Genomic DNA, 19054 nt, shown 5'->3' on the forward strand with positions numbered 1-19054 from the left:
CAGCATCCATAGGTTGGCATTTCGATGTTGTGTTTGCTGGCAAGAAGACTATTTCTATATTTTTCAAGTGAAAGTCTTTGGGATGGGAGGGCGCGTTGTCCATAAAAATAACAATATGCCTTTTTTCTCTCCCCAACTTCTTATCAAAAGTTACAAGCCAATCAGATATGACACTGGTTGTCATCCACGCTCTTCTATTTGAATACCAGTCTACAGGTAATTTTTTTATATCCAGTCCTTTAAAACACCGAGGTCTGGCTGCTTTTCCGATGACAACTGGTTTTAATTTTGTACCATCCATGCTGGCACCCAACAAAACTGTTAAGCGTTCTTTGGAGATTTTGCCACCAGAGCAGTTTTCTTTCCGTAAAGTTAAGGTTTTATCTGGCAGAGCTCTATAAAACAAACCGGTCTCATCAATGATATAAATGTCACATGGCTCGTAATTTTCAATCAAACTAGGCACTTTCTCAAACCATTTCTCGCAAACGTCAGCATCCACATCCATGGATTCACCACATATTTTTAAAAACGATATCATGTCTCGTTCGAAAACGATCTAACCATCCATTGGAAGCTTTGAAATTTTCTATACCCATTTCAGTAGCTGCTTCTTTCGCCTTTTCTTGTAAAATAGGGCCAGAAATCGGAATATTTTTGCTTCTTGCGAACACAAACCATTTAAACACAATTTCATCCACTGCAAGGGCATTACTTTTAGGAAAATCTTTTTTCTTCTCTTGGTTTCCATTTATGAACCATTCTTTCTTAAACTTCTCTTTTCCTTTTAATATACAGCAAATTTGTGTGCGTCCCACACCAAACTTTTCAGCAATGTTCCGTATTCCAATTTTATTTTTTTCTGCGAAATCTATAACTTCAATTTTTTCTTTAAGAGAAAGAGTACGACGCTGACGATGAGTATTCAGAGCCATTTCAATGAGAACGATGAAACAACTGAATGCTTTTACCCTTAAGTTTACTTTATGATATTGCATTGGCTTTACTTTTACTCTCTATAAAATATTTTTGTTAGATGGCGCGTCAACTCGGCTCCACTTAGACACAACACGCCTGCTTGTTAGTCATCTGAAAAGGAGCAAGGCAACGGGGGAGGGTGGGGGTATACAGACAGAAACTTGCAGAATAATCATTTTCTCTTTTCTTTTCTTTTATTTTTGACGATTTGATGATGTTTTTTGGAATGAAAAATGCATTTCGGTGTCAAGCTGAAAATTTTTTGCTACGCAGTAGATGCAAAGTAAAATTGCAAAGAAATATTTTTTTTTATCTCCGTATAAGCTGGTCGACTTTGCATTAAATGAAGCCTTTCAATGGAGTAGCTATTTAATTCTCAAGTTTTAAATACTGTCCGCAAAAAAGGATATATCAATGTAAATGACTTCGAAAAGGGTGTCAGTGTCCGTATTTGAGGGTGTCCGTACGAGAGAGGTTCCTTATACATTAGGTTTAATGTCTCTCTGCCGGGGAATTAAAAACTGTCCGCATAAGAGGGGTGTCCGCATTAAAGGGGTGTCCGTTAGGAGGGGTTTCACTGTATTACCTCGTACTCGCTTTATAAATAATTTCGTCAATTAAGTCTCAATCTGATTCAAATTTTCATATACGGCACAATTGCCTGATAATTCTTAAACATAAGACTAAAAAACAGAAAAATAAAATAATAGTTCAAAAAACTAAAAAAACACGCTCTCGTAGCAAAATGAACTAAAAAGTGAAAAATAATCTTTGGATGATAGTAGTTGACCAATCACTTAATTTTAATGCAAAACAAAAAAGCGTGGGGGGCTTCTTATCAGTTGTCTTGAATTTCTTCCATTTGTTGTCCAAGCAAAAATGTAAATAGACAGCACAATTTTTGTCTGAGCATCAGGACAATTCAGTAAAGCAGAAATTGTAATGATTAGATAGTGTTTTGAAATGAAATAAAAATGGAAAAAGTTTTTGCTGTTTATTAAGTTGGATATGAAAAACATGGAATCCAGTATTCCATGAAATTTACAATAAAAAAAAAACAAAGGTTGATGACCACAGTACCATTGCTGTTTCTATTTATTTATTTAATCATTATTAGTGTTATTAAAAATTTGACCTGTTTTTTAATTTTCTCTATTAGTTTGAATTGGATATAATTTCAATTCAGTTGTTTTGGGGTGGTTTTGATGATTGGAGTTTGTTTACATCAAATCAGACAAAAGTACCTCTTGAATTTAATTTTTTGTTGATTGTCTAATTTAAAAAAAAAATCAAAAGAAAGAATAATATGAATCAGATTTTAACTACAACAAAATTAAAAGTAATTTGAACAATGACTTAAATTAATGTGATTACAGTTTATATCCCCTATGTCATACATAAACTTTAAACCTGGAAATTTTTGCTTGGGAAAAATTTGGGAGAAAAATGAGGGAAATATACTCTCTATAGTATGTCTAATATTATGTAGTTTTTGAATTTTTGTTTAATATCCTATTTCAATGTTTAGCAATTAAAGCATTACATTTAGCAGGTTTTAAAAAAAATTTAATGCATCATTTCAGTTCAAAAATATTGCTATAAGTAATGGGCAAAACAAGATGTGTGCTTCTTAAATTTTCTTTTAATATTCGTTATTTCAGGACTTTGTCATTGATTTAGAAGGCTCACAAACTTTACGGATTCTTTGCTATGAGAATTCTCAACAAGGTGCAATATTACGAGGGAAAGGTGCGCTCGAGCTTAGCCAGTCATGGTTGACTGACAAAATACAAGAAAAATCTGTTAGCTTACAGGAAGTATGCATGTTTCTGTTATTTATATTTTTATGAGTATTTTAACAAATGATGTGCATTAAAGTTATTAAAGCAACACAGGATTATTATACTCAAGGGCGCCCATATGCAAAATTTAAAAGGGGGGGGGGGGCTCAGATATTTTCCCCATGGTTTAGCAGGATATTTTCCCCATAGAAACAGATTTCAGTACAGATTAGAGTTATTAAAATTTGACATTTTTATAACTTATTCATAATGGCTGGAGAAGAAATATTTTTATATTTTTGCAAAGAAAAAAGTACTAAAAGCAAGGAAGTTTCGAAGGGGGGGGGGGACTTGAGCCCTCTCTTGCACCCCCATATGGGCACCCTTAGTTATACTTCACTCAAAGGCAGTTTTTATCCTCAGCTAAAAGGAGACTGTTTTTTAATAAATTTCATAATTGGCAGCCTTCCCCTATTATTCAAAAGCTTCCCACATTTTAAGTCGATTCCATCTTTATGTGTGGAAGATAAAATCTGCTTTTAATCCTTTCCACTTTAGAAAGTATGCTTTACCAAATTTTTTTTGTTTTCAAAACCCAGATCAGTTTATTTTTACCACGAAATCAGGCAAGCATTAGGTTTTTGTAACATAGTGAGCTCCTCACTCAGGGCCGAAGATAGAAATTCTGGGCCCTATGGTGGCTATGCTGTGGAACTCCTATTTTTTCAAATTTAATATTTTCAACTTACTGCATAAAAAATCTTTTGCAGCTATACATTGACAACTATAAGAATGTTTTTTAAGTGCCTGAAACATATTTTTGATATAACTAAAACAATCAAAATATTTTTTTCAATACATTTTAATCACATTTCATCTGACTTGATTTTCTATTAAATTGTTCCAGAACCCCTATGTAATTCTCTCAGACCTGTCATTTCAAATATTTCCAGGGGGGGGGGGGATGGCAAATGATGTATACTCAATGCAAATTTTATCGGAAAATAACAAAATTGATGACCACTAAAATGTAGAGACATTAATTTTTCTAAGCACAGGGGGAGGGGGAATTAAGAGTCAACTATTTTATGGTGTACCACATTAAAAAAAAAAAAATAATAAATAAATACATGCGTAACTTTTTTTTAAAGTTTGAATTTTAAATATATAATAACTTTACAATTCTGAAATCCAATAAATCCGAATCTCACACATGCAGGTTTTATAGCCTCAACTGATTCATTGCTATTAATATGATTGTCATTATTATTATTTTGCAGTTTTTAGCATAATGTGAATTTATTTTAAATTTTTCTAGTTGATGCTTACAATAGGCTTGAAATATGAGCCACCTGAATTATCTCTCAGATGCATACCATCAACGAAGTCTGGTGGTGTTTTTGGTGTAAAAATTCAGCAAGTTTGCAAGTTAGTATTTAATATTTGTGTCATCTTTAACCACATGGATTGTTAAAATAAAACTAGAATTTTATTTAATATGGAATAAACTATTTCCTATCTTACTAACGTCTCAATTCTTTTGTTGAATAGGCGAGAAAAATCTGCAGTGCCATTTATTATGATTAGTTGCATCAGAGAGGTAGAAAAACGGGGGATTCATGAAATAGGTATTTATCGTGTATCAGGTTCTGCATCAGATGTTCAGAGGTTAAAAAAGAGCTTTGAAACAAGTAAGTATTGTTCAAAGAATTTGTTGAATAATTTTGAAAAACAAAGTTTTGCCCATGTGAATCAGAATGCAAACATGAAATAGTTGATTGGCTAGGCCCTAATTGACTATTCCAGCAAATAAATAAAACATAATTTCCTTCTGCTATGCACTTTAATTTTTGTTCTTATAATTTTTCCTTTTAAAATTTATTTTTTCTTCTTAAATATGTTACTAAACTTTCTTAAGCTACTTAATACTGTCAGCCCCACTTAAGTGGGTAACGGATAAGCGAATACCCCGCTCATACGAATAAAATCTCCCGGAACCGAACATTTCCCCATAGGTATAATGTTAGAGATCCCCGCTTAATTGAATAATTTCCCTGAATAATTGAATAGTAATCAGCTTTTGCATATATTTTTGCTGAGAAAATTTTTGAAAACGTTGAAAATAAATTAAATAAGAGCAATTATTGACGTAAAAATTTAAAATAATATTTTTCAAGCATACAACGGACGGAAAAACAACATTTCCACTATTCAATCTAGTTTCTTTTATAGTTGCCATTGATAACAGACAGTGGATGATTAAATTTAAAATCATAAAATTAAAAAATACAATGAAATATAAACATTGCAGACAATAAGAAACTGATAAATATTAATTATGTAAAACACAGTTAATTGAAGTTAGAAAAGTGTTCTCAAACTAATTTGAGCAAAGAATCCACTATTATGGACTTCTCTAAAAAATATGAACTGAAAAAAGGTGTTGAAATAAAGATTTAATTAATAATTTTCATACGTACTTGTATTATATATACTTAATTATTATACTATTTTGTTGATTACTTAGCTTATTAAAAACACTTTTTAATCAAAAACATTTTTTTCTGATAAATACACACAAAAACACATTATGTACTCACCTCTGTGTATATAAACTAGTATTTATTCAATTTATTTGCAGATTTATTAGACTATATATGATCTTGTTTCACTGCATAAGAGCATTTCCTGGATGTTTTATCTTTAAATTTATGCAACCATTAATTATGCTTTACAGCGTTATAATACTGTGCATTTTATCATCATTGAAAAAATCTCTTAGAAAACTTTTCCTATTTTTGTTCAAAGTGTAAGGTAAGATGAAGATAATATCAGAGCAATAACGTACACATGACAACATTTGTGTAAAATTTTGAAATAAGAAAAAATTTGTTATGTTTGCTGCCTCTAACTTCCATCATAAATTCTTACAGTATAAATGAACTGTACATGCAAAAATATTTGCCGATTAGTAATTAAACAATCTTCTAAATGTGTTCTGGGTTTTACTAAAATATTTTTTTCACTAAAAATTAACAGGTTTAAATGTACAATTTATAGATTTTTTTTCTCTTTGTATTTCCCGATATCAAAATTTTTCTTAAAGTCATGTTTTCCAGTGAGTTAAAAAAAAAAGAAAAAAAAATGTGAATGAAACACTGCTCTTAATCATTTAATAATATTTTGACCAGTTGCAAGATCTTTTAATTTATTTTCCTAATTTCAGAAAAGTTTTATTCATTATTTATTTAATATATGAATTAAACTCACAACTTTCAGTCAAAATTTGTACCAAAGAAGCTTTACATTACGTTGCTGCACATTACAAAAAAAGTTAGCATCCATTTCATTAACTATGATACTCTTTTTTGTTACGCTAAAGTTCATAAAGGTTTTAAATTTTAGTCAGCATTTGGTCAGTAAAGTCAGTATTTTTGTCCCTCCAAAACAGTTTTACCCCCTGAACATAAATCTTTTTTCTCTTGTTGCTTTTCATTAGAGTAGTATATTTCTTGTACTACATTTATGTAAACTCTTATGTTGTATGAATTTAAACTTCATTTCCTTTTACCAGATGTTTATGAAGCTGAACAACTTTTGAAAGAAGTAGATATTCATTCAGTGACAGGAATGTTTAAAATGTATCTAAGGGAGTTGCCCGAGGCATTATTCACTGATGCATTGTATCAGAAATTTTTTCAAGCTTTTGGTAAGTAAATCAGTTAAATGTTATACAATCGTTAAAATATGCACTAAAAATTCAAAAAATACAGTAAAACCCCATTAATTCAGATTAATAGGGGATCTTGGTCATCCGAATTTATGAAAAAACCAATTAAACAAAATAACCTATAAAGTGAGCCAAGATACATAAACAACGCACCATACACAGTAAAAATTATATTTTTAACTCAAGAGAATAAAATGTAAAACTGTGTAAGAGAAAATTACAAAAATACAATCTACAAAAAGATATTATTACCCTAACTTGTCTTTCATTTATACAGTATGTACATTTAAAGGGTCTGGTTTAATATGGTTCACATTAATGAGGGTTTATTATTTGCACCAAAGAATTTTTATTGGAGCAAATAAAATATTTCACATCTGAATAAAAATAAAACAAAATGGCCCTTTTATTCTTGATATTCTTTTTTTGGCAATAATGTGTACAAAAAGTTGACCGACCTAGAAAACCCCCACATGTTGCCCGAATTTTTGTTCTTTATGAAGAACAAAATAGTTTTTCATGACCTTTCTTTTATGGGGGGGGGGGGGGAATAAAAGTCAGTAGAAACTGCAGTAATATGCAGTTATTTTGAAAATTTGCCATTTTCATGTATTAAGGTGTATATAACATATGCATTAACATCAAAAGAAGCAATTGGATACGCTCACAATATTAGTTCCTTAGTCATAATTAGTTCTTTAACATAAAAAAGGCCACTTTGCTGTTTGTTTGTATTAAAACATTGTGTGAAATACATATAATTTCATTAGTTTTTTGTATTTTTGGAATGCTGGAAGAAAATTATCTGTGAAAAAATTAATTGATGTGTCAGAAAGACTTAATTGTTAATCTTTGAAGTCAATCTCTCTGCCCATTATTCTTCAAAATCTATAATCTGCAAAATTCGAACAGTAAAATATTAGTCCCACTCTCCATTTTTTCCTTAAGATATTCAAAACCTATCCGTAGTCATTACATTATAAAATCTAGCAGTTGTATTATTATTTATTTTGTTATGATTGGTTATTTTTGCCACATTATTTTAAAAATGGGAAACTATATCATTGCCAAAAGCCTGATTTTATTTTAATATTTTTACATTTTACAGAATTTTTGTACTAGCTGCTTAATGGGAATATTTTTCGTTTGATTTATTTCTGATTAAGTGTTTACTGAAGTCAAAAAAACACAACTTTTTAAATTTAGGCTTTTAGGGTGTTTCTGCCATCTGTTTCTAAATCCATCTTTCATTAATAGTCCCCCCCCCCCCCCACTAGCCTATACACACACAAGATTGTTGATGACGTCAGGAGTGTTACTCGATCATTGGCTATTATATACAGTGGCTCCCAAAAGTGTTCGTACACCTACAACTTTTCAATGAAATTGGACTCTATCCATTGGTTAGAATTTATATTTCGGAATAGGTATTTCATTATAAGCTCTATGATCAATTTGCAACAAAACTATATGAGATTTTAAAAAAAAATAAAACTTAATTTTTTAAAAATCAAAAACCAAAGAGTGCCGGAAATTTTGTCTCACAAAAGTCTTCATACACTTTTAAAAATATCTATATATTATTGAACAATCTAACTTTTTATTAAGTAGAATATCGTGCAGTATCAATAACACCTTTTAACTGTCTGGGAATACATTTCATTCTTTTTTTGCATAATTTCTGAGTAAGTGTTCAACCACACTTCGAGGCTTAATGTTACTAGCTCTATTTTCTTTTTAAGCCGTATTTTCATAATCTGGCCTGCGGATATCTCTAAATTAGTGTTCACTCTAGAGAAAAAAAGGGCAGGGTGCAGGTCTTTGAAAGGGGCACTATTTATTATAAAAAGGGCACTATATATATTTCAACGCAATCTTACCCCATCCAAGACCAATGAGGCACCTCTCAAAAAAATACTGATCCCCCCTCCCCCCCCAAAAAAAGGAGAAAAATAACATCTTAAAACACCTTGCGAAAATTTCATCCATTCGTCTGTACCATGAGCACCGCCCCCTCAGGGGCGTGCACAGTGGGGAGGGGGAGAAGGGACTGTTGGCAAGGGCCTGATCCCCAAGGGGTCCAATATTTTTTAAACTAGGGGTGAAATATAGAGGCAAACAACATGGAGGGGGACCCGGAAATTCGTTTGTGCACACCCCTGCCCCCCCCCCCCCCCCCGACCGCCACCATTAACTTCAGTATTAAATATCATTTCTTCCAGAAAATGCACTTGTCTTTAGGTTAGGTTGCCCTCCCCCTTCCCCGAATGCCAACTATAAGCACATTTTTCAAACTCCGTAGGAACATTTAGCTAATGATGAATATTTTCTTTGGGTGTGTTTCAACACCTTTCAGGCCATAATTGTGACTACTTTTCAATAAGAATAAAAAATTCTAGGCATTTCAAAATCCTTTGAATTTCAATGTAAGATGAACAGTATTTAATTACGGATCCCCCCTTCCTATCTAAAAACTGCCTAGTAATGTGCCTTATGCCATTAAGTATTTTAGTAGACATCAAAATCATGATGAATGTAAATTCAACTTTTTTAAATATATTATACTTCAAACAGAATAATTATTAAAATATTGTGTGCAGTGCTTCAAAAATGCAGTTGCAGCAAAGTGCAAAACAAAAAGGCTTTATTTGAATGCCTAGTGTTGGACTTGACACAACTTCATGACACAAATGTGTTTGCAGATGTATGCGTTACCCAAGCAGCTGGGGCCAATCCAAAATTTTAATTTCACTGACAATTTTTATGAAAATTTAATACATCAGCATTTTATTTTTGTGATTTTTTTAAAAGCAATATTATAGTTTTTTATGTATAAAAAAGAGAAACAGTGTAAAATCATTTTAGTTGGGAAAAAGCACAAGTATGTCAAAAGTATGTTTTTAATTATGTCAATAAGTTTTCTTTAAATAATCTGTTAGTATACAACTCCTATTCAGAGATAATACAAATACTCAGCAAAAAGGAATGAATAAATATTTTGCAGCTGAAAATTTCCTTGGAAAATTTCACACAGAACAATATGTTTCCATTTCAAACGTTCTTTCTTTTTTTGGGGGGGGGGGCTAAAAATTCAAGATAACAAAAAAATACCCTTGTATTTTGGTTCAGTAGACTTTGTACTGTGTACTACTTAGAAAACAATTAGAAAGTTCACTAATCAGAAACAGATGGGAAAAGATTGCTTCACAATAACTAGCAATGCGCCAAAATTAGCTAAGCCTAATTCCATGTGCAAACGAAAAACAGACACAAATGGCTGAAGCGCTGCAAAAATGGCCTATTCATACGATGTTTATTGCTCAATTCAACATTATATTTCAAAAATAATTTTCATTTTGGTGAAAGTGCCGTTTTTGTTACTTTATTTCGTTAATCTTCCGATTTTGCAAGTGCGATTTCGGGGAATTGATAGTTTTTAGTGAGGTAAAATCGACCTGTATTAGACCATGAAATTGTTAACTAGAACAGTAAATGAGTTTTGAAACGATAATTTCGCAAACTTAGTTATTTCTTTCTTTTTTTTTTTCAATTTTTTTAATATATATTTCTTTAGAATTTTTCGCGGGTTAATTCAACAGGCTTCGCGGGCCACGTTTGGCCCACGGGCCTTAGGTTGTGCATTCCTTAGACCCTAAGGAATTCAAGCACTATGTTAGCTTTCAAAACTTTATCAATCACTTCAGAATAAACACTTTTTCCAAGCCCTTTACAAGGATTATCAAGAGCATACAAACCCTGTTTCTATTCTGTTTTGCAGGAAAAAAGAAAAAGGAACAGCCTGAAATATTTCAGTAAACTTCATATTTTTTCGGCCAGCATCATCGTGAAGAACCGTGTATTTTCAAATTAAGAACCATTTGCGTTTGCACTCGGACTTATCGGACAAGAAATGGAGCAGTTTATCTGCATCTGTTCTTGTCTGACAAGTAGTACCCCTTCTATTTTTCCTGGAACTGGCGCCCCCTAGTCCTACAGATGAAGACAATATAATAGAAAGACTACCTACCACCCTTCCTCTCTCATTGTTGATTCTCAGAAACTCAAGGATGGGGAGGAATTAAACAATAATCTCCCCCCCCCCCCCCTTCGCCATCTCGGACGACCGAACACCTTCCCTCACCCTTTCAAACCCATCCTCAGTGGAAGAAAGATATCTACCTTTTGTTTCCAACTGATAAGTCTGTTAGAATTCCAAGAATCTCATCCCCTCTTTGCCTAGGTGTTTGCATCTTCTTTTATTCATGGGGCCGTTTTCAGGGTGAAATTCTGGGGACAATGGCAAGACATGAGCTTTTTCGCAGATGATCGCTGGACAAGTAAAATTGCCCCGATATCGCGGCAGGTCCAAACGATGCTTGAGGCATCTTTTTAAAAACACAGGGCGCATAGTGTTATTTTTGAAAAGGGCGGGGCGCATTCTGCCGATATGAAAAAGGGCAGGGCGCTGCGCCCTTCAAAAACGGCCTAGCGGGAACACTACTCTAAATATGTTACATTATGTTCAAATCCGGAGATTGAAGGGGTATTTTCTAAACTTTAGAACAATTTTTGAGGCACAAGACGCAAACGGTGAAAAACGTGTGTTTCTTGTCATTATCTTGACAAAAAACAAAATTGTTTCCAATAACCAAATTTTTGGCTGAGAGTTTAAAATTGGTGTTTAAAATATTTAAATGAACAGCATGATTCATTATTTCATCAAAAAATTCCAAACTACCAAGTCCTGATGCTGATATGCACCCTCACACAAGAACACCTTCACCGTCCTGATTAACTGGTCCAACTAAGTTCTTAAGATTAAGTTCCTAATTTTTTCTTCTATTTACAATAATGCAACAATTTAACCAAAAATGTTGAATTCACTTTTATCTGTAAGTAAGACGTAATTCCAACACGTTTTGAGCTTATTTATCATTGATTTTGCGACGAAAAGGGTAAGCTTTCTGTTTTTAGCACGGCCAAGAAAATGTCTGCGGGAAGAGGTTCCATTTAATCAGCTAATCAGAGAACTTGGCAACCAATTTTAGGTGAAAATTAAATGTAAAAATCTTCATTTAACTCTGCAGAAACAGCACTCAAATGTGTATTTTTCATAAATTTTTTAACTGTAAATCTCCGATCACGCTTTGTCAACGTTTCCGGTTGACCTTTTCTTACCTTGTTTTCGGTCCAAATCTTTTCTTTAAAGCATTTTATCAAGCACTTTACTATAGAATAGAATAAATTAACTGATTTAGAGACATTTCAAACCAATTTACCGCTACTGTGAGGAAAAAATTCAAATTTCGAATGGTGTTTGTGGTTTTTTACGAATACCAGCCATTTTAAAGTAATAAGCACAATATTAAGGAATAAATAAACAAAAAATTAAAGCCAAATGACTTTTAAGGGTCAACACAATGCAAAAATAATAAAAAAAGACATAGGATAATTTTAATCTTGAATTTATTCCAAAATGTTTGAGTGTACGATGACTTTTGTGGTGTATCATTTCTCTGTCTCTTCGTTTTTTGACCCATTTCAAAAAGATCTGTCAATATTTTGAAAAAACTACAGGGTTTCATTTAGAAGTACATAGAAATGATGTGAAAAAATATTGGACTTCAAATTCGAATTCAGTTTCGCGTTATTTTGGTTTTACTAAAAAATTTCAAAGTGTACAAACGCTTTTGGGAGCCACTGTATATGAGGATAAGTATATATTGTATAATAAAATAGATTCAAGCCAAATAATAATTTATTGTGTTATGCTCAAAGTACGAAGCATATTGTGTTCCTGGATTGTAAAAATGTAATTGACTAAGATTAAATGATGCTCCTCTCTCCTTAAAATGCATAATCTGCTCACAAATTAAAAAAAGTTTCAAAAGTTTTTTTCTTTGATGAATTGAGGCAGTGAGAAGCAAAGTGATGTAAGTAGACATTTTCAAGTTTTGAGTAAAACGCGTTTAAAGTTGTGGTGCTAGGTAAGATTTGATTGATAAGTTTTTCTAAATCATGCAGTATAGCAGCACCTACCAGGGCTACTAGTACTAGTACTCTTGCCCCAATACAGAGAGAAAGTTCACCTACCATGTGTACTGGTTATCTCCAAATTTTTAATTTTGACACTTATATCCTTTTGCTTCTCACTGCCTCAATTGGCAGTAGTAACTTCTTCCCACACATTTCCAGAAATGAATCTGCTATAAAATTACATGTTTGTCCACCATTTGGAGGTGTTCATTTGCTGGGATGGTTGGTGCACAATTTTTCATTTTAACCCCCCAAAAACCTGGTACAGAATCATAAAACTCCTCCCTAAGGTTTTTTTTGCAATGTTGTGACTTTTAAAAATGAAATTACTCTTAAGCGTCCATTCAGTGGTCAGTCTAGCCTACACTTATTTTTCATGCTTTACTGTGTAGTTTTTTTACATTTTATTTTTTTAATAATCAATCACATCTGAAAACATTCTTTAGGTATTTCTAATCAAGAAGAAAAAAATAAACAGCTATTGCAGCTTTTTACAGAGCTTCCTGAAATAAATCGCGGGATCATTCTTTACCTGCTGGATCATCTTGTGAGGTGAGTTACTTATGTCATATGTTTAGCAAAATTGAGAAAAAAATGCTAGATAGCCTTTCCCCCCCCCCCCTCTTCAAAACGGGATGACTGTTCCTTTTCTGATGTTGTTAACTGCTGTTATGAACTGATGTTGTGTTAAGTGCTAATGTTAGTGTAATTTTTCCAATTTACATCCATAGAAGTGATCCTTTTTTTTTTTTTTTTTTTCGAAAAAAGGATTTCTTTGAGAAATTTTAAAGTATGACTAATAGTGAAGAAGTATATTTTAACATGCATTATTTGTTCAATTTATTACAGTGAAATCTCGTTACAACAAACTTCAAGGGACCGCAAATTTTGTTTGTTGTAACGGGAATTTCGTTGTAATGGAATTCAAATAATGTAATGGCAGCTATATAGGGACTGAAAATGTAGTTCGTTGAAACCGAAATTTCGTTGTATTCTGCCGTGTGCAGGTAAACGGCAGTATCTGCAGAAATGAGTTTTCGAGATATTTGAAGAAACGCGTTTTGGATTTAATACTAACAATAGAGAAATGTTGGAATTAGATGTCTTTTTCGCGCCTTTTTTTCAGCGGAAACCAAATAAGCGAGCTTGTACAATAAAGATAAAGTACAATAGATGACAAAAATGCAAAAAAAAGAAAAATGAAAAATTTGCAGTTACTGCCCTTTACCTGCACACGGCAGTATTGGTATTCGTTATAACAGAATTTCATTGTATTATTTTTATTTTCTTGACTATTATTTTATTTATTTGCTTAAAACCCAATTCAAAATAAAAGTTAATGAAAGCATTTCATTTAGACAAAAAAAAAAAAAAAAAAAAAAAAGAAGAAACTTGAATAGTGAAATTAGGCATACATAGAAACAAACTCGATTAACACTCCTGTGGTGATTTTTTAAACTAAAGTTCTTGTGAGTGAGGACTAGATAATATAAAGAAGATGTGTTGTGGGTAGTTATTAAAAACATTTAGTTTTGAATTTCAGTTTCCCTGCTATTTTTAAAGTGCAATTTAGTTGTTTCCAACTATCCCATCCATACTGTTCTCTCTAGTAGCATAACTTTTTCCAGCAGTCTACGACGCTGATTGAAACTCAAAAAATAGTTTGCACAATATACCAACATTAGATGGACCATGTAATCTAAATTGGTGCTGAAAACTGATTTAAAATAAGACTCTAATAGAAGTACATGTTAACTGTGGATTGTATCCTAGAAAATATGGTACAAATCTTCATTAGCTCACTTTTTTCCCTTTAAAAATCATAGGTTTTTTTTCTCCCGACTAAGTAGTCTGCAGATTTTCTCACAAATCTGCAACGCACAGTGCAGCGTCACAATGTTTTTGCTACTGAGCCTCTGCCTGGGATAAATGAAACAACTAAGTTTGTCATTCTTGCCAAAAATACCCTTTTTAAATAATATCTATGATGCTTTCATTCATGCTATTTAACATATAAAAAACTTGACATATTTCTAAGGATATAAAATTTTATGTATTTACTTTTTGCTGTATTAAAAATCCTTCGCTCTAGTTCAGTGATTCCCAACCTGGGCGTAATTACTCCCAAAGGGGTAAAATGAGATTTTCAAAGGGGGAAAAATTAGTTCTAAGACTATTTTAAAAAATCATGTATAAATACCAAATCAGTAATTATTAGGGACTGATTTAAAGAAAAGCTTATATATTTGAAGCTCCACTTACAATGTGCATTGGCCGAAACTGCATCATTACACAAAATGTTATAAGTGAGTAATTTTAACCATATCATTGACTACTTGATTTAATAACCAAATTGCTGAAGCACAGATGTTTTCTTTGTCCGAATAATTAAAATGGATTAATCTGTGTGCGTCTGTCTTTCTGAAGCTTGATGTTCTCGAGAATCACTGCGAGTCGAAAGTCGAATGAGGTACTAATCTATATGAAATTTTCAAAAGAAAACGGGAAGACCAATCTCGAAGTTGTATGACTTGAATTTGCGAAGAGATTAATTAAAACGTCAATTAACATTATTTTAATTGGGAATTTTTACTCCTTTCCTGTTGCCATTTTGCATATGGGTTAACAAATAAAATTCTAATAATAGTTCATTTTTGAGGTAGCCCGTGCAATGTCGGTTAGTAGTAGTTTTTTTTTTTAAATTTAAAGAAAAAAATGCAATAACTAATTTATTTTAGATTAAACTTTTTTAAGGATAATTGATAATATATTACGCACTTTATGGATAACATCCTGAAAAAGGCTAGGAACTGCTACTCTATTAAGATACTTCTTTACACCCAAACCTGTTTTTGTGTGGTCTTTTTTTTGTGCAATTTTTTGGTGCAAATTGTTTTTGTGCGGTATATGAAAATTATTTATAAAACGAGCTGAAATTATTAAAAACCAGTGCGAGGTAGTATCTTCAAGTGATGACAGGGGCATCCCTGCCATCACTAGGAAGTCACTGTGACCTCCCAAAAATTTCCTTATTCGGAAAATTTTTCGGGAGCCAGCAAATTTATCATCATTTGGTTTATTTTGATTTCGTTTAAATATAACATTTTGGGTTTTTTTTTCTATGTGAGACTTTTTTTTAATGCAGTTTCTATGCAGTCCACTGCATAAGAAAAATATTTTTTAACTGTGTTCAGGGTTCGTACGCTCCTTCAAAACTCCTCCAATACTCCTTCATTCAGAAAATTTTTTGGAGGGGCCCTTCAAACTCCTTCATTTTAGTTCTAACTCCTTCAAAACTCCTTCTTTCTTAGTTCAAGGCTACATAATTTTCCTCTATGACAGTAACATAAAATACTTCAATCGACAACTTAACATTGTCACAAGGGAAAAGGTATAAGGATGATTTTGATGTAGTAATTTCGTATATTTTTTTCATAAAGATGTGATTTACTAATTGATCATAGAAGTCATAAAAGTTTAAGATGTAAATATTATTAGATGACTAAGACATTTCATAAGTGAAGTAAAACATGGTTAAATGGTGCTTGGCTATTTTTTCAAGTTGTATGATTACTGCTTTTCCCTCCCCCCAAACTCTCAGCAGCAAAAGTCAGTTTGTTTAATTCTTTAAAAATATTTAAAGATACATAAGTAGAAGTACTGTATTAAGTGATTGTGTTAAAAAAACAATTGTTTAGTAAATCGCAGTTACGATATTGTAAAAAGGGTCATCCACATCCACAAGTGATGTTAAGCCTTGAGGGGGAGACGGGTTCATGAAGTTGTGACAAGGGGAACTGAGAGGGTGACAAAAAGTGACATCACTTAGTTATTATAATAATGTGACATGTGACAAGAGGAGTAGTAAGGTGAAGTGTGACACTTTGTGACAAAGGGGAAGGGAGTCAAATATATTGAAAACACAAAGTAGCATCACTTAAGGTTAGCCCATTAATACTCTCTCAAAATCTCATTTTCCTCCTTCAAAACTCCTTCATTTTGTTTCTGGAATTGAGCACGAACCCTGGTGTTGCAAAAACAACTTCTTTCGCTACTCGTGAAGTTTTGAATCCACTGCATAACTAGTATGTTGTGGCCATAACGAAACTTTCTTCTATATTTTTCTTTTTTTTTTCTGATCCCTCCCCATACTTGACGAGGAAGCAATATTCCCAACAAAAACAAAATGACACATGCAAAAACTTGACGACCATCCCAATGTCTGAATTATTGCAAAAGCAAAGCAAAGAGCGAAAATTGAAAGTTATTTTAAAAGCCTTGCTTGAATTAATTACAAATATATTATTTGTTAACTAACATAAGATGGCAACAGTTAAAAATTTTAAATCATTGAGATAATATTTCCGATCATGTCCACACAATTAAAATCACGAGAAATACGCAGACGACAATCTATTACGATTTATCTTTCTTATTGTTGCATTAATAAAGCTATTTTTATTCGCAAAAAAAAAAAAAAAAAAATCAACACCTCTTGGAGCGATCGGCGTCAAAATTGAACCAAAGCCTGTTTACGTATGGATTCACATATATTCCAAATTTCAACCAGAACGTAGCATTACTTCTTGAGATAGGGCACTCAAAATGAAAAAAAAGAACGGGTGATTGCGCTACCCCCCCTTTTTAGCTGTTGACACAAAAATAAAATCAGTTCTTATACCCGCTAAGGGCTACTTGCCGATAAATTTTTCTTTCATTCCGTTCATTATTTCTTGAGATAGAGCAGTCACAATTGACGACAAAAAACGTTCTATAGCTCAACCCCCGTTTGAGTTATTGACACCAAAATTGAATCAGCACCTGTTCCTGTTAATACCAACATATGGACCAAATTTTGTTTGATTCCGCCAGTTACTTCCTGAGGAATAGCAAGCACGCGTAACTCGAAAAACGTCCCATTGCTCCACCCCCCTTGGAGGAATTCGCGCCAAAAACCAATGGGCACAAGTTCACATAGGGGCACATATGTGTACCAAATTTCGTTCGATTTCATGCGGTAGTTTTTGCTGTAGAGCGGCCACAAAAAACTGGTCGCACACACACGTGACACACACACATACACACACACACACAGACAGACATTTTCCAAAAATGGTCGAAATGGACTCAGCACACCTCAAAACGTTCGAATGCGTCAAAATTCGAAATTCGAAAATTTGCACGAATCCAATACTTTCTTCTATATATTAGATATAGAAGAAAGTAAAAACAGGTTTGGGTGTATTTTATCATTAGGCATTTTTGAATCGATCTCAACAGATTTTTTCTTGTTTCAGGGTCCATCAAAGCGAGATCACGAACAAAATGTCGCTACACAATTTAGCCACCGTCTTCGGGCCCACCCTCCTCAGGCCGGGTAGTCGTTCCTCCAGTTCCGCCTCCGCAGACCTCCTGACTGCGGGAACAGTCGATGTCATGGCCCAGGCGGGGATATTTTATTTCTTCCTCAAGCGTCATGCCGCTGGTCTACCCCTCAAATCTGATGCACAAGATTGAGAATTTATATTATTTATGCACATTTTTTTTTGATATCGAACATTTTATCTTTTCTATTATTTATTTTGTACTTTTGTCGCGGTACATTTGATACGGCCTCTATTAGGCAGTGCATTTATTAGCAGCATTTGATAATATATATTATATTTTAAAACAAATTTTCAAATTTTAGTACAGGTGTCCCTCGTATAATACGGTTCATTCGTTCCGTGTAGTATCGAAACGGTGTCGTACAAGACATTTTTAAAAACGACTTTTAAACTATTTTTTTTTACACTAATCAATCATGTACATAGTAAAAATCATGTCAATATGTATTGTGTTGTATCGAAACTGTGTTATACCAGACTTTGAAATAATGTAAATCAAGGAATGTGTAGCGTGTTGTATCGAAACCAAGCTTCATAAAAACAAAGTGAAGTATTAGAGTTATTATCAAACATTAACAAAATGTATTGAAACAATACAGCAATATAATATTTGTGTTGTATCACAACCATGAAGCATTGAATTCAAGTTTCGTACTGCGTAATATCGAGACCGTGTTGTATTAATCTCAAATTTGGTACCGTGTAATATCAAAACCGTGTTGTACAAGTACCGTGTTATGTGAGGGACCCCTGTACTCATAAAGATTGCCTTCTTTTCGGGACCAGACATGTACATTTTAAACGAGTGTCATTTTGATCAAAATATTGAAATCAAATATATTCTACTTAATCATGTATGTATCAATGTATAAATTTATTCTTGTCAAACAAGAGGTTTAGCATTTTGAAAAATGTTTCTTACTCGTGGGTTGTTAATAATGTGTTATAGATTCTTATAAATTTATTATCTTAAAGTAGTGATTTTTTTTCTAAAAAAAAACAATTTATCTAGAGTGAAATGTAATATAGATATTAATATTGAAGTATTTTTGTATTAGTGGAATCTTTTTTATATTTGTTGCCACAAAACTGTGCCAACTGATAAATCTCAAGTGTTTCCCCCCATTGTTTATTGTGTGTCA

At 32.7% G+C, this 19054-nt stretch overlaps 1 protein-coding gene across 1 annotated transcript in view; it reads left to right on the forward strand.

The window, feature by feature from the left end:
• Nucleotides 1-18042, forward strand: part of LOC129225063 (active breakpoint cluster region-related protein-like) — a 91190-nt gene extending 73148 nt beyond the window's left edge. Inside the window, exons 18-23 of the mRNA XM_054859609.1 lie at nucleotides 2640-2795; nucleotides 4078-4187; nucleotides 4311-4450; nucleotides 6334-6468; nucleotides 12972-13077; nucleotides 17823-18042. Of these exons, the coding sequence (XP_054715584.1) occupies nucleotides 2640-2795; nucleotides 4078-4187; nucleotides 4311-4450; nucleotides 6334-6468; nucleotides 12972-13077; nucleotides 17823-18042 (867 nt within the window). The remainder of the gene's footprint in view (nucleotides 1-2639; nucleotides 2796-4077; nucleotides 4188-4310; nucleotides 4451-6333; nucleotides 6469-12971; nucleotides 13078-17822) is intronic.
• The last annotated feature ends 1012 nt before the right edge of the window (nucleotides 18043-19054 follow it).

Source organism: Uloborus diversus, chromosome 6, assembly GCF_026930045.1.
Source record: "Uloborus diversus isolate 005 chromosome 6, Udiv.v.3.1, whole genome shotgun sequence".
Taxonomy (NCBI): domain Eukaryota; kingdom Metazoa; phylum Arthropoda; class Arachnida; order Araneae; family Uloboridae; genus Uloborus; species Uloborus diversus.